Below are 16,515 nucleotides of genomic sequence, written 5' to 3'. Positions count from 1 at the left end.
TCTATTTAATGTTGTTATAACTTGCTTTTATTACTGGCTAGTACAGTAAAAGTTATTTTGCCTTTCATCTGAAACATTCCTTTGCTGCAACACTAATCATTTTCCTAGCCATAGCTGACAGGAATCAAGCATGTATAAGCCACATTGCTACACATATTACAATTACTTGTATATAGACTCTCCTTGCAGTATTTATATTATATTGTATTTGTATTTACTTCTATGTACAAATGACAAAAAAAGCCTTGAATCTGTTTTTTTATTATCCTTGTCAGGTTATATATTACAAAGGTCAAACGGTATAGTTTATGGATGCAATTTTTTGCTGACAACGCAAATGGCTATTACAACAAACATGTGAACTGTGCAACTTTTGTCTAGTGAACATGTTGTGCTGTTCTCTGATGTTAGGTTAATCTTTCACAGCAAAACATGAATTCACATTTAACAGGTCACCCTTATAACAGTAATAACGGAAACCTGTCTCTGTCTAGACAAATGCCAGAAATGACTTTAGCCATATCCAGTCTGAAAGTTCACTAAGACAAAAGGTCAGGTTATTTATTACCATGGCTAAAAAGAAATTGTGAATGCAAAAGTTTGTTGACTGGTCACTTGCATTTCCACAATACACAGTGTTTATTAAATGTGTGGGGGTTTTTGCATTAAAAAAGGTAACAGACCTGTTGCATTCTATCATGAAATTAATGTATGTAATGAAAAAAAGGTTGCTACAGTTATTTGACATTTGACAAAACTTATGTTATTAAATATTATTGTAAGGATCTTTTCTGGTTCCCTTTTAAGGTAACATACATTTCCACAGGTAGATTTAAACTCCAAGTTTTCATTCAACCATTTCAGTTACAAAATAGATGTTTGGGAAAATGAAAGAGTGATGTTTTCAAATGGCTAAAAATGTGTTAAACAATGAGAAATGTTAACAGGACTAACACAATTCAAAAGCGATATTCACATATAACTTTCATTAATGAAGTGCTAGATTGTCAAAGTGGACTTTCAAGATGTTCCAATCGTATTGTTTCTTTTCCAGTGCATGGACACTTAAACCTGTTATAAAGCGATAAAAAGAAAGAAAAACATTACTGGCTGCACGGTAAGGACTGTGATTTCAAGTCTCTATTCTCTCTAGACTAGCTAAATACACGGGTCTGGGGTAGAGTTCTTCAGAATTGACGTGGCAACTCTACCGTGAAGTCAGAACCTCTGACTCTTTGACTTGTTTTGTGAATCCTCCGGCCGAAGCTCCTAAATAAACCCATCAGTGTTTGACATCAAAGCTCCAGCTCTCCCCGTGTCTCATTTGAGTTGGTGACTCCCACTGCATTGCTACACAGAAGTTTCCCCCACATTAACCAGCATTTATTACTTTATATCTAAAAATGAGGTTGGCATTAAAGAAGCTTCATAACTATTTCCTAAGGTACCCACCTTTCTCTCTCAGGCATCTGTGTCATAGTTTCAGGTAGAGGTTTTCCAAAACTCTCCGGCAGGAAATAAGCAGCGATGGCAGCCACAACAGCCAGAGTCGACAGTATAATATAAGGAAGATATAATATGTATGTATCTAAAAATTGAAAAGGTAAGGTTTAGATTGGAGAAAGGTCCGGGGGCTTTAGATGAAGTTATGTCAGAGTGTGTGTAAGGCTCTCAAACTTGCTGAAGATATAACAAACTGGACATGCATTAATGCAGCAAATGCAAATGTACTCACTCAGCTTTATTACAAAAGGTGCGAAGCTTGATCCCACTCTGGAGACAGTCGTGCACGTCCCTGTTGCTGTGTTCCTTAGCACTGTTGGGTAAAGCTCTGTCATGTATGTAAACATCAGGGAGGAAGTAGTGGTAAAAGCATATTTACCGAACATCTCCAGTGCAATACAGAGATTGGGTAGACCTACAGAATAAAGAAATTGTGTGTCAACTGTTGTTTTTCGTTAATAAGATACACAACTGTAGCACTTGATTTTACCCATGTTTGTACCATGAAGCCATTTTCTCCTACAATACAATAACACAGGTTACAAACCTCATCATTTAAAGTAAAGCATAAGTAATTCCTGACTCATTTCCATCACAGACTCACTCAAATTTCTTGGCACTCACATAAGCAATAACCTCAAATGGAAGACCAACACAGACCACATCTACAAAAAAGCCAACCAAAGGCTATTCTTTCTGCGGCAGCTCAACAAATACAGAGTGAGGAAACATCTCTTAATCCAGTTCTACACAGACATCATCCAAAGCATCCTCACATCATCCGTCACAGTCTGGTACAGCAGTTCAGACACCCACTCCCCGAATAAACTTCAACGTATCATCAATAAAGCATCAAAAATCACCTGCAGTCCCCTTCCATCACTCGAATCACTTCACCACCAACGAACTATCACAAGGGCAAATAAAATCATTTCTGACCCCTCCCACCCAGCTCACCATGTCTTCCAACTTCTGCCCTCAGGGAGACGCTACAGGTCCACCAAAACCACCCGCTTCAAAAACAGCTTCTTCCCCTTTGCAATACGAACACTAAATGGACTCTAAATAACTCCAATGAACACTCACAATCCACCACACCTTGAACTTTATGTATATATGTCACGATGTATGTCTTTGCCCTGTGCTGTGTGTTGTACTTTTTATTTATTGTCTGTTTATTGTCTGTTGAATTGTATGGAACAAGCTGTAATACTCTGCACTGAACACGAATTCCACCAGCCTGGCTGTGTGGTCATTACAGATTCTAATCTAATCTGATGATGATTAAATGCACAAATCAATGCAAGAGTTCTTTCTCTTGCTCACCATTAAATACAAAATCCAGTAATTGAGTTTGTGAGTAGTTCCTATTTAATTGTAGCAGTTATTTAACCCAACAGAGGTAAATATAAAGTATGTTTGGTGAATAGCTTGAATAAATAACAATTGTGAATTTTCTTAAAGATATAAAGCGTTCTCTATATTAAACCTTGGTTCTGAGAGTCCCCCCATATTTGTTTTGGGCTTACTTTGAGGCACCAGTAGTATGACGTAAAGCGGCATTGCTCCAAGAAGCAAAGAGGAGATGACAGACGGTCGGCGGGGAAGGTAGTGCAGAATCAGCCAGCTAGAAATGTAGGCTGGCACCTCTACAGCTGCTGAGATGAAGCAGCTGACGTAGGGGTTAGCATGAAGCTGCGCTGTGTTCAGGGACAGGCCATAGTATCCTGTTGTTGAACAGGAGCTGGGCAAGACAAAGACACCAACGGATCGGAGATGATGATTGAATAGAAAGGCCCTCACTCTTATCAAAAAATAACTGTTAAGAAAATAGAATGAATGTATATTTGAGTGATTAGAGAAAAAGGATTTTTCCTGTGTTGAATATGTGTTGTTTAATAAGTGATAATAATAATTATAATGGTTTTTTTTATGTGAATGTGCATTTACATGTACATGAGTTTGAGTGGGATGAGCCCTCTCAAACATCATAGTAACTGTTAATAATGCAGAAAGATCTCATTGTAAGTAAATGAAATAAAACTGGGGTTACGTATTGTAACCCAGCAATAATTTCCTCTTAGGTCTGCTGTTTAATATCTATTTAATGTTGTTATAACTTGCTTTTATTACTGGCTAGTACAGTAAAAGTTATTTTGCCTTTCATCTGAAACATTCCTTTGCTGCAACACTAATCATTTTCCTAGCCATAGCTGACAGGAATCAAGCATGTATAAGCCACATTGCTACACATATTACAATAACTTGTATATAGACTCTCCTTGCAGTATTTATATTATATTGTATTTGTATTTACTTCTATGTACAAATGACAAAAAAAGCCTTGAATCTTGAATCTGTTTTTTTATTATCCTTGTCAGGTTGTCAAAGGTCAAACGGTATAGTTTATGGATGCAATTTTTTGCTGACAACGCAAATGGCTATTACAACAAACATGTGAACTGTGCAACTTTTGTCTAGTGAACATGTTGTGCTGTTCTCTGATGTTAGGTTAATCTTTCACGGCAAAACATGAATTCACATTTAACAGGTCACCCTTATAACAGTAATAACAGAAACCTGTCTCTGTCTAGACAAATGCCAGAAATTACTTTAGCCATATCCAGTCTGAAAGTTCACTAAGTCAAAAGGTCAGGTTATTTATTACCATGGCTAAAAAAAAAATGTGAATTCTATGAGTATAGGCGCAGCCCTCTAAGGCTATCGCTATTGGGTAATCCCACTGCGCATGCGCAGCACTGACAGACTTAATCCACGCCCACCTATGACGTGGGCCCCACCTACGGCCTCACTTCCGTATAAATAGGAAGTAGGCCCGACCAACTGCTCCCACGCCAACAGCTTTTCTTCAGCTATTCACGGAGCCAGTGGGGCCCGAACCTTAGAGGGCTGCGCCTATACTCATAGAAGCTGGGTTACAATACGTAACCCCAGTTCTATTTCGTATAAGGCTTCGCCCTCTAAGGCTATCGCTATTGGGTTAAGGGCGAAGCAGGATGTAGTCCACGCCCCACTGGTCCGTCCGTTACCAGGAGCACAAAAAACACACCTACTCAATTTAATAACCCATGTCCATTGCGCCATGCGTAAAATGAATATTCTCCATGAGGGAATGAAGGTGAATACCTGTCGTTATAAAAAGTAGAGACCAAAGTCCCACTTGTTACAACGAAAAAAGAGAGGAAACAGGGCAGCTCTCTGAGTGCCGACAGGCAGGAGAGAGGGCACACAGTTGTGTCCCCGACATTACTCACTCTGACAGGACATTCAGTACTGAGTGTGTCAGAGAGGAATGGGAGACATCCCTCAAATAAAAACGAATAAAAGAACAGGGGGAAGACCAAGATGCAGCGGTGCAAATGTCTTCCACTGTCGGTCCTCCGTGCAACACCATAGAGGTTGATACAATTCCTCTGGTGCCGTGCGCTTGATGTTCTCCGGAGGATCCGCCCCAGAGGAGACATACGCCTGTGACACAGCCTCACACAGCCAGTGTGACAGGCGTTGTGCAGACAGAGGCTGCCCCATTGAGCGCTCTCTGTAATGCACAAACAGACGCTGGAAACTGCGCAACACAGCCGCGCATGCCGTATAGCATGACAGCGCGCGCACGGGACGGAGGAGATGAGATGTGGCTTCCTCCTCTGATGTGTGAGGAGGAGGAAAAAAACCCTCCAAAGTTATCACTCTTGATCTAAAAAAGAGACCTGTGATAATTTTTGGCATAAAAACCAGGCTAGGGCGCAAAACAGCTAAGCTGCCATCTCCTTGGATCTGGAGACATGACGGAGCCACAGAGAGAGCAGACAAATCACTCACCGCTTTTAGCTGATGTCAGAGCCAAGAGCAGAGCTACTTTGGCTGACAAGAACTTTTAGGGGGACCTGATCTAAAGGTTCAAATGGAGCTTCTCTCAGTGCGCGTAACACTAAAGCCAAATCCCATTGAGGCGCCAAAGCGCGTGACACAGGTCTGAGTCTCTGTACTCCCCGTAGAAAACGTTTTGTCAGAGGGTGACTAACACCGTGCTGACACCAAACCTACGTGGCAAGATGAAATGGCAGCAGCATATGTTTTGACCGTGCTATAAGCCAGTTCCTGTCCAGCAACAGCTGGAGGAACGACAGCACGTGAGGCAGGGTGACCGTAACGGGGTCCAAGCTTTTCCCTACATGTCAAACGGAACGCTGTCCATTTGGCTGTGTAGGATGCTCTCGTGTGTGAAGCAGCTGCGCTGATCGTACACCTCCCTGGCGATTTATGTAGGCCGCCGCTGCTTTGTTGTCTGTTCGAATCAACACATGTTGATTGTACCGCAACGGGGCGAAAAAATGCTGGATTACTCTCCATACGGAGAGCAATTCCAGCACGTTTATATGGAGAGACATATGAACCGGCCACTGTCCCCCCCCTGCCTGTGACATGCACGTTCCTCAGCCTGCGAGAGATGCGTCTGTGAACACTGCGGTGTGTGACGTCACTCTGCTCAGGGGCACCCCCACTGACAAGACGTGGAGATTTTTCCAATAGGTTAAAACCAAACCCACGGAAGGAGGAATGTACACCATGCGTCTCCTCTGACGCACAGGGTCGATGCGCAGGCGAATAAACCACCTCTGGAGTCTCCTCAAGTGAAGGAGACCCAGGGCGATCACCACGTGACCAGCTGACATCATGTCTAAAAACTGTATCACGGAGAGGGCTGTCACCGCCCCGCGGGGTGTGACGCGCCGGAGGAGAGCTGTCACTTTCTCCCCTCTCCGCTGTGAGAGTCGCGCTCTCATGCGGGCTGAGTTCAATTCCACTCCCAGTTAAATGATAACCTGGGAGGGAAGAGGACAGCTCTTCTTCCATTTGATAATGAAAACCCAGGCTTGACAGATGCTCCAGCACCTGTTTGATCGTCAGCATGGGAAAAGGCCATTCCCTTGTTGAACACTGACAGATCGAGGATGGGTCTCATTCCCCCGCCCCGTCTCCTTCGGGACCAGATAATAGCGGGAGTAAAAACCCCTGATTTTCTTCCCCTTGAGGAACCCTGGAAAAAGGCTTCCTTTAACAGAGTTCCTGCCGCTCTGCACGGAGCGCGAGACACTGTTCCTGGGATGACAGGGTTCCCTGTTATCCCGTAGAACTGCGGGGGGGAGAGGCGAACTGCAGAGACTACCCTCTGCCCATCCGCCTCTTATCCATCTGTCCATCAGACACACACGCCGCCACCCTGAGTAATACTCTGATAGCGCCGGGTGTACATTCTCTGGATGTGCTGTGGTTGGTGGCAAACCACGCCAGAGCCCTCCACACACTGCATTTCACACAGGCTCTCATTATGTCGCCGTTTTAGGAGAAGTCTCGTAAACCGCGCGTTCACGCTCAACACCACTAAGAGATGAGCGGAGGTGTGTGCAGTGCTGTCCCCACGAGGCGTAATAATGGCCCCATTGATCCATTAATGGAGGGGGCGTAGTCATCCGACTTGTGCCCTCCACTCGGACCCAGGACTCAAGGCTTCGTCCACGGAGTAAACCTCCTGGACTGCCCAATCATCCTCGACCGCAGCAGCAGCAGCGAGAGCGTCCGCTCTCTGCTGTTTGAGGGCCAGAGGGAGATGGGTACCTAGTGAGCATGACACCTGGGGGGCGTGAGCTCATTACGACCGTGGGTAGGAGGTACGTCTGAGACAGAGGAAAAATCTGTGCTGCCTAATAACCGTACGGTTTAAGGTAGACGAATTGAATAGTAAGCCCTGCTGTTTTATTAACTGATAAGTTTAAAAAACCCAGCCGGCTTAAGCAGCGAGCCATGCTGCCAAGTAACCAATAGGATATTGGCAGCCGGCTTAACCGGGGAGCCTTGCTGCATATTACAGTACTTCCCTCTGTCCATCGAACACACGCGCCGTCCACTCAGCGCGCGAACCTGCTCTGGATGTGCTGTGGTTGTCATGGTGACGAGCCACGCCAGAGTCCTCCAGACGCTGCATTTCACACAGACTCTCATTTATGTCACGTTTAGGAGAAAGCTCGTAAACCGGACCTTGAGATGCGTTCACGCTCAACACCCCTAAGGGATGAGCGGAAGTGTGTGCAGTGCTGTCCACACTGTAATAATGGCACTCGTGGGCTTATTACAACCGTGTGTAGGAGGTAGGTCTGGGACAGAGGAGAAAAACCGAGCTGCCTAAAAACCAATAGGTTTTAAAGACAGCAGATTTATGCAGCGAGCCTTGCTGCCTATAACCGAAAGGTTAGGGGCAGCCGGCTTACCCGGTGGGCCTTGCTGCATAATATTAACCATCTGTCCACCGAACACACGCGCCGCCCTCTGAGTAATACTCTGAGAGCGCGCGACATGCTCTGGAAAGTGCTGTGGTTGTCATGGTGACGAGCCACGTCAGAGCCGGAGGGGGCCTCCACACGCTGCATCTCACACCGGCTCTCACCCTGTCTCTGTTTAGGAGTGTTAAGGCTCGTAAACTGGACATTGAGGCGCGTTCCCGCTCAACCCTGCTGAGGAATGAGCGAGGTGTGTGCAGTGCTATTCACACAGTGCGTAATAACAGCCCTGGGCTCATTACGACCGTGTGTAGTAGGCACATCTGAGACAGAGGAAAAAACCGTGCTGCCTGCTAACCGACAGGTTAGGAGCATCAGGTTTAAACGTCAAGCCCTGCTATCTAATAACCGCCTGGTTAAATACAGCATGGCTTGTGCCGCGAGCCCTGCTGCCTGCTAACTGACAGGTTACAGCCGGCTCAAACGGCGAGCCCCGCTGTCTGTTAACCGACCGGTTAACCCCAGCTGGCTTATGCACCTCCACACGTTGTATTGCACAGCGGCTCTCATCATGTCTCCGTTTAAGAGAAGGCTCGTAAACCGGACATTGAGGCGCGTTCACGCTCAAACTCGCTTGAGGAATGAGCGGAGGTGTGTGGAGGTATATCTGTGACATAGGAAACAAGCCCGTGCTGTCTAATCAACCGACAGGTTTTAAAGACAGCCGGTTTGTGCCGCGAGCCCTGCTGCCTAATAACCGATAGGCTATGAGGCAGCCGCTTATACAGCTTTTTTATGTCATCCGGAGGAGAGCTCTCCTGAACCGGGGGAACGGGGAGATCTCATTAGGCGGCTGCCTTTCCGATGATCTCCGGGAGTTCCTGGAGAATACCGCCTATACGGCAGATCCGAGATGGCGGATAGAGGGACCCGGTTACCCGGTGTCAGGTGATCATGGTCATGGTCATGGTGATCCGTGAATGGAGGGGAAGGAGTCGCCTGACTGCTGCCCCCCACTCGGATCCCATAAATCAAGGTCTTGGTCCACGGAGTAAGACTCCTGGACTAGCCAATCATCCTCGGCCGCAGCAGCGAGAGCGTCCTCTCTCCGCTGTCTGTGGGCCAGAGGGCCAGTGCTTCTGCAACGGAGTGCTGAAGAAAAATGGGAGCAGTTGGTCGGGCCTACTTCCTATTTATACGGAAGTGAGGCCGTAGGTGAGGCCCACGTCATAGGTGGGCGTGGATTAAGTCTGTCAGTGCTGCGCATGCGCAGTGGGATTACCCAATAGCGATAGCCTTAGAGGGCGAAGCCTTATACGAAATAGAAGCTGTATACTTACAACACAAAGCAGAAGATAAGTGTTGTGGTTCTGATGCTGCTTTTCCTCAGCAGGTCGAGGACATTGGCTTTTTCTTTAGGCTGTGCGTTTTCCTCATCACCCTGCAGGATTGAAAACAAAATGAAACCCTGTGTTGTGGTTTCTTTCCTCAGTGGCCTAATATCTATATGAAAACAACAATAATCATGCATTTTTCTAATTTAAATACAAATGTGTCCATCCTGATGCTGACGTCATCAGAAAATGACAAATGGATATATCATATGGCGCTTTGATGAGAAAACATGGTAATGTTTGTTTAAAATGAGATGATGTACTAGCGCTACCAGTGGGTTATATGATTTAAACCCCTTGCTCTGGGGTACATTTTGTGAATGGTCCTGCTCTCCCTGCTCTGGGTTTTTGGCTAGAACCCCTTCTCTTTTTAACGTGTGTGGTTGTGTACTGTATTTGTATTATTTAAAATTAGGACTAATTTCAAGGCTAATCGAGATGTTTTTGACCATTCATTTTTACAGACATATAACACTTACAGTGTTTCCCCTAGGATGGAGTCATAGCAGCGGTGCTAAGGCACGTGGGCCCAGCATAATGTGAGCGCGGAGCGCGTGGAATATTTTAGTGTGTGCACGTGTGAAGTGCGCCCCGCCAATTTGTTTCTATGTGTCTGCCAGCACAAGAAAGGCTCTTGAGGCCTAGTACCAGGGCCGGTTCTAGCCAATTTGCTGCCCTAGGCGAGATTTTATATATAAAGAATAAATGAAAAATCTCTACAAAAGACAAATACACTACAAAAACAGAAACGTATTGACATAGGTAATATACATCAAAATGGCTTCAAATGTATTCAGTATTGTATGAACATGTTTTAATTGGGGGGTGGACGTCACATCCTCTAGGGGGGTCCGGGGGTATGCCCCCCCTGGAAGATTTTTTTGAACATTTTAAAGTAAAACGCTTCAATCTGGTGCACTTTGAGCACACAATTACTAGAGACCTGAGGCCTGTACTACGAAGCCGGTTCAACATAACCTGGATATGTTTGAGTTAGCCGGTTGGCCCAATCCAAAACATACGCGCTCTCGCTAAGCTGTACTACGACGCTGGTTATCAAGTGGATTGCTCAAGCCAGCCGTGTCCTATCTAGTTAGGTGCGCGTTCACATGAAAGGGGTGGTATTTGGAGCATTCGACCAATCACAAGCATGGACAAGCGTACTGACAGCGCAGCGTCATACTTCCTGAATGAAAAGTGAACTTTAATATTAGTCAAATTATGAAGAAGTTAAACTTTAAACATCCATGACTTAAACACTTTATCCAGGATCAAAGCCACATAGCTGCACCTGCAAGGTGAATACAGCTGGTAAAAGAAAAAGTGTTTGAATGCGTACATTAACAGGTTTATGATATCACTGCCCCGTCTAAGACACGAGTGGATCTGACTTTAATTACATTTGACTCGAGTGTTTCGTCAACTTAATGTGTTGCTTAAAATAATACTTCTGCATACAGTATGTGACACTGTGAGTGTTGCACGGCCAGATACGGCTCAAGAAGCTGACTCAGATAAGGAAATATATGATACATTATGATGTGATATGATATGAATGATAATAAGACACATCGACGTCTGCACTCACAGTGCCGCGGACTGTACGTAATGTTACACTCATCCGGTTACTTATGTTGTGGCAGATATTTAAGTAAGCTTTCTTAACTCTAATGTTATAATAGTCAGATTGCTCTGAAGATGGGAGGGGATATTCTATTCATTTTCACGTTCACACAGTCAGTTGATTTTTCCCGGCCGTCTTTCCTGCAACGGCAGTTTTTCTGTATTTCCTCTATCCTGTAATATGACTTGATAGCTTTAAACTCCGCACACGGAGCTCTGATTGGTCAGCAGGCGGTGCTTTCACTGAGTTGATCTCTTAGCCTGCAACCTAACCTCCTCCGGAGGAGGTTAGCCGCTCAGCATAAGTTACCATGGAGATCTAGCCCGCTAAAAAGAGAACCAGCGTCGTAGGACCAGAAAGCCCGAGTTTTCCCTGAAGTTAGCCGGCTGTATATAGGGGAAACACTGACTTATATGTTGCTTGTGAAATTACTAAATCACTTTAGATGTGTTAATACCCTGGCCTACAACATTCCTAACAATTTTTTTTTTTTTTTTTTTAACCTTTATTTAACCAGATAAAAACATTGAGATAAAATCTCATTTTCAATGCTGACCTGGCCAAGAAGGCAGCAACGTTACACATAACACATAACACAAACATATAAAATACAGAGAACATAACTAAGAAAACAAAAGACGAAAAAGCAGTCACTACATTGTGCACATTAGGACAATAAAAAGTACACTACTTGTTACTGCAAGAGCAGCTGGTGGTGAGGACTTCAGACAACTTCAATTTAAAACATGATATAGAGACAAGTGCCCTCAGTTTAAGGCGTGATTGAAGGTCATTCCAAGACCGACCATAATAAAAAAGACTCCTTTTTCCAGCCTCAGTCCGTAAAGTAGGTACCTGGAACCGTATCCAGGCACTGGATCTGAGGTTGTAAGAGTCGCAAACTGGGGCAATGATACTACACATAAGAAAAGTATTATAAAACGGAGTACCAACAACAGGAAGAGCAGATAAACTTACACTGTAATCTTGAAAGATGATATTCGGAACCTTAACTTTGTTCCACTTAGCAGCCTTTCTCACTATGGCCTCAGCCTCCTCCACTTTTCCCTGAGAGAGCAGCCAGCGAGGAGACTCCGGGATGAACCTGCGTCAGTGTTTCAGAAAGCAAGACTCAGGCTGGATAAGAGAGACTTTAAAGACAAAGTATAAAACATTTTGTATTGATAGTACAATATATATATATACAGGAAAGAGGGAGAGCGACAGGAGAATTACACAGACATGTATTCATCTTATACTTTAGTGTGACTATGGGAATATCTCTATAGGTAATGTATGTAAAACAGGCACAGCCATTGATTTGCATTTATACTTTCATGTAATGCAACATACGTCCAGAGAGGGAGGTAAAGCAGGCCGGGTAAAGACGAAGCCAACATGAGAGATTTCCAATCCCTCAAAAAGTAAGCAGCAAGAGGTAGAATCATGTAACCAATGGCAAAGCCTAAACACGAGCCCAACGATGAGTAAAGGACTCGCACATTGCCAGTCAAGATCTCAGCGCCTGTGTGCAGAGATAAGAGAGAGAGGTTTTAACACATTCCTGCATTGTGTTTTATTTAATCTGTCAACAGTGTTAAACGACAGAGGCACTATAATATACTGTGACATGTACCCAGCACTAAAGCAGCCACAAAGTTGGACATCTGTCCCAAACCATTGAAGAAGAGGAGGATAGTAAACATAGTCCACGAAGTAGAGAAGACCTGAATGAAGGAAAATAACGTCTGAACTGCCATGGTTGCAAAGAGCACAGGTTTTCTTCCAAACCTATGAGACACAAGTAAACATAATAAGAAAAACAAATGCATAACCTAGTATGTACACATATATGAACATAATAGTTTTTCTGTCAAAGATTTGAGTGTAGATGTGCTCCACACAAACATGTGTGTTTACAGTTTTTGTGACATAAAAGAAAGAAAAAACAACACCACTTAAGGTTACGTTATATACTATATCACGGCATTATTGAGCACCATGTAATCTGAGGCACAATAACACAACATCCAACATAATGGGTTTTAGTAGCTGTGTATAAAATCATGCTCCAAGTGTCTTATGCATCAGTTGGAGTAGGCCACAGCAATGCTAGTAATGTATACATCACATGGTTCTGGTGTTTTATAGTACCGGTCTGACAGCTGTCCTGAGAAAAAGGATCCAAAAAGAACTCCAATGAAGTAAACTGTGGCGGTGAACGGCTGCTTCCACTCATCACTGCACACCAGGTCGAACTGGAATATCCAAACAATACAATATATGTTTAACAATGACATGCATTGTTCAGGGTATTTCCCCGGTAATGTTATGATCTCTCTGCAGCTGGTTCTTTATGACACTTATTCGATGTCTGATTATATTTCGATTATGCTAAGTCTGTGTGGTAAAATGTGCCCCTGTAAATAACTACTGTAGCGGCAAGTGACACAGGGGACTTTTTTAGCACTTTTAGTAATTATGTGACAATGATGCAGTGATCTTGCAGAGATACAGTCACAAAACTTGACAGATATGTAGTTTCGATTTTTTTACATTTAACGAAGACACTTTACAATCACAACAATGAAACCATCTATCTGAAAGAGAGAGAATATTCTAATCTGGAGACACACATGCTGAACTTGCCAGTCTTGACTAGCAGGCAGAAAAACAAGACAATTTGCACAGCAGTTTAACAAAGGGCACGTCTCGTGAAGAGAGTAGATCCCTATCTAGCACATTGAATTTTAGATGTTTATGTACATTCATAATACATTTAATACTCAGTACCTAGCCCAAGTTAGGTAAACAATATTGTATTAAAGTCAAAAATAGAAGAAAACTGTTAAACATTAAGCTTGTTAATATTCTATGCTTACATTGTTCTGTGGAGGGATTATTTGTATAGGCAAGGCAAGGCAAGGCAAGGCAAGGCAAGTCAAGGCAAGGCAAGTCAAGGCAAGTTAAGTTTATTTATATAGCACCTTTCAACACAAGGCAATTCAAAGTACTTTACAAAAAATGAAAGACATTAAGAAAATGGCATTTAAAAACAGTCCTTAAAAAGCAAAGATCATGAAATAAACATTAAAAGAAAAAATACATGAATAAAAGTTACAGTGCAGTTTAAGATGTGAATAGTTCAATTAAAAGCAGCGGCAAAAAGAAAGGTCTTGAGCCTGGAATTTTTATTAGGTACAATAATAAGCAAGCATTAACATTTCTACTGACTGACAGCAGCTGTGTTCACTAAGCTGTGCCAGGTGTGCTAAGGCACAGAGGTTTTAGACAAATCCAAATGATATAAATATAACTTTTAAAAAGTACTAAGCTGATTTAGTACACATTAAGAGAAAATGAAAAAAGATTGCACTGAAGCACGTATAGTATCAACTAGGGGATCAAAAATGCAAGACATAAAACAAACAGACTGGGAAGATCGAGTAAAAGGTTTGGCACGCACACACACCTCAGAGACCAGAGTAGACTGGTAGATGTCTTTGCTGTAGCTCCACCCGTCCACACAGCCCTCCTGCTCCAGGTCGGTGAGGTTGATGTCCCTGCCAGGAATGAAGCCCTGAGCAGAGAGGTTTCTGACCACATCCAGCCTGTACCTGCTGCATCTGCTCTGCTCCTGTTTCCCATTCACCACCTAACAGTCACAGTGATACAAAATGTGTTAGTGTTATCAGAAAGGTTTATTTTTCAGTGAAAGTATGCTTTTACTGTGTAATGTGTTATAGTGTGTAACACATTACACCGTGAAAGCCCCCCGGCGACACAGAGGGCCTCATCACATAACTTTGCGTGGCCAGGGGTAGCCCTGCGTTTAAGGACATGTGGGAAACAAACTTTGGGCAATATAGCTGTGCACTAACAATACTCGTGATTGTCTACAGTGTACTATCACATAAGCATAGATTGTAGCCACATTTAGTTTAAAAATAAATAAATAGATAAATACATAGATATTTATATCCCTTGTCTTTTTACAAGAAACCATCCCAGTAGATGCACCATCCCGTGCATGCTTAAACTATTAAGGTTAACCTTTTGCTGGTTGCAAATGATGTGCAAATAGGCTATCATTGAAAATACAAATAGGTTATGTAGTACACAGTGGTACATTTTCTCTAAGAAGATGCATTCAATGACAGAAAAACAGTATATGTTTCATTCTGGATATAGGTTTCTGATACTTTACATTTCATAAAGATATAATCCAAAAGTTTGTGTACAAAAAATTAAATCATGTTTCCAGAAAAGCTTTAGCAGATTCACCTTTGTTGGTATGATGGTTGTATTCCAGTCTTCGGTAAGGTTGAAACCAGGAACAACACAGTGATGTCTTGGCACATCCGTCAGGAAAACGAGAATGAAAGTACCAAATCCATTCGGCACGAGGCTCACACAAAGCAGGAAGAAGACAACCTGCTGGAAACGTCCCCACTGACCAAGAATAGAGATGGAGTCAGCAAAGTCCTTCATAGTGTAAAAATATCTAGGATGATGGTGACATCATCTGTCTTCCTGGAAATGTAATATAGGTAGTGATAGAGCCAACCTGTGGCATAAAAGAGAGTTAGAAAAAAACCTAAACTCGGATGGGACATCCTATTCAGCCACCATCTTGTCTCGGCATGACCAGTAAGCCATGCAACACAATAACTTGATCCTCAACTGAACTGTCAGTACACAGCCTCAGGTTCCTGTCAACCATTGTTTGCATTATTCACTCTTTTTTTAAACTGTATTAATACAAAGCAGGTTCACTGAGTGATATGCTCCTCCTTCTAGGAACGCCCTGATTATTTTGTTCGTTCTTCCCCCTTAAGAAAGACAGTGATAACCACAAATGCACGTCACACTGTACAGATGCATACAGAAAATACTTTTTCTACCAACATTTCAAGTGACTACGATCACTTTTGTAAAATTACATTTAAGCAATAATATGTCCAGTGTTTTGCAATATATCACGAGATAATGAATTAAAACCCCTGTATTATGATACATATCGCATTACCAGAGTTTTGTCAATAAAGTAAACAACTGTTTCAACCTTTAGAAGCAATAGTTGTCAAAGTCAAAAAGCGATGGATAAATACAGTTATTTTGATAAAGATCTTCACTGAAAATATTTGAAATTACACAATGCTCAGTGCTGTAATAATTCATTTTTAAGTCATTCTAAACTTGTTTATACCAATAATACTACAGTCTGAGATAGTTTTAATTTATTTATAGAGACTCTCTATAAAAAAAAACGTAATCATACATATATATATATAAAATATATGCTTTGTAACTCAGATCAAAAATGCAGATAAACCTAAGACGACTAGTTTCCACAGAACTGGTGAAAGAAAGCGGAGAAAATGAGGAGATATCTTTAAAGTCAAATTGAATTTTTATCCGGTCAAGTCATCTAACAGTTCTGGTCAATGCATTACAATCCCCTCTTAGAATACCATATTGTTGTGACTTTAAACACATTTGAAATAAAGTCTGTAGAAACAAATAAGTCATGACACAACATGAAATGAACAAGAGGGATAAAGAAGCAAACAAAAAGATGCGTGTCAACAATTCAACTCCTGAGCAACAGTGCAGAGAGCATGTTGTAAATACCAGAGAGCCATATGACCACTAGGTGGAGTACTGCATTAAGTGAAGTACTTTACTCCTTCAGAGG

At 42.7% G+C, this 16,515-nt stretch overlaps 1 protein-coding gene across 2 annotated transcripts; it reads right to left on the bottom strand.

Moving 5' to 3' along the window:
- Positions 1–250: 250 nt before the first annotated feature.
- Positions 251–15,518, bottom strand: LOC117472124 (solute carrier family 22 member 4-like). 2 transcript variants are annotated; one of them, XM_034117253.1, is made up of 11 exons: positions 15,102–15,518; positions 14,290–14,472; positions 12,972–13,075; positions 12,454–12,608; positions 12,171–12,342; positions 11,796–11,922; positions 9,140–9,240; positions 3,033–3,247; positions 1,736–1,918; positions 1,453–1,588; positions 251–1,071 (listed from the first exon to the last, which is right to left on the bottom strand). In XM_034117253.1, the coding sequence occupies exons 1-11, from the start codon at positions 15,306–15,308 to the stop codon at positions 1,008–1,010; spliced, it is 1,647 nt and encodes a 548-aa protein (XP_033973144.1). In that variant the 5' UTR covers positions 15,309–15,518; the 3' UTR covers positions 251–1,007. The 2 variants fall into 2 exon arrangements, with proteins under 2 accessions (XP_033973144.1, XP_033973145.1); XM_034117254.1 differs by lacking the exons at positions 251–1,071; positions 1,453–1,588; positions 3,033–3,247 and having other exon boundaries at positions 1,798–1,918.
- Between the last annotated feature and the right edge of the window lie 997 nt (positions 15,519–16,515).

Source organism: Trematomus bernacchii, unplaced genomic scaffold (assembly GCF_902827165.1).
Source record: "Trematomus bernacchii unplaced genomic scaffold, fTreBer1.1, whole genome shotgun sequence".
In the NCBI taxonomy this organism is placed as follows: domain Eukaryota; kingdom Metazoa; phylum Chordata; class Actinopteri; order Perciformes; family Nototheniidae; genus Trematomus; species Trematomus bernacchii.
Note: the sequence above shows the minus strand (reverse complement) of the source record. Positions and strands in the feature narration are given on the sequence as shown.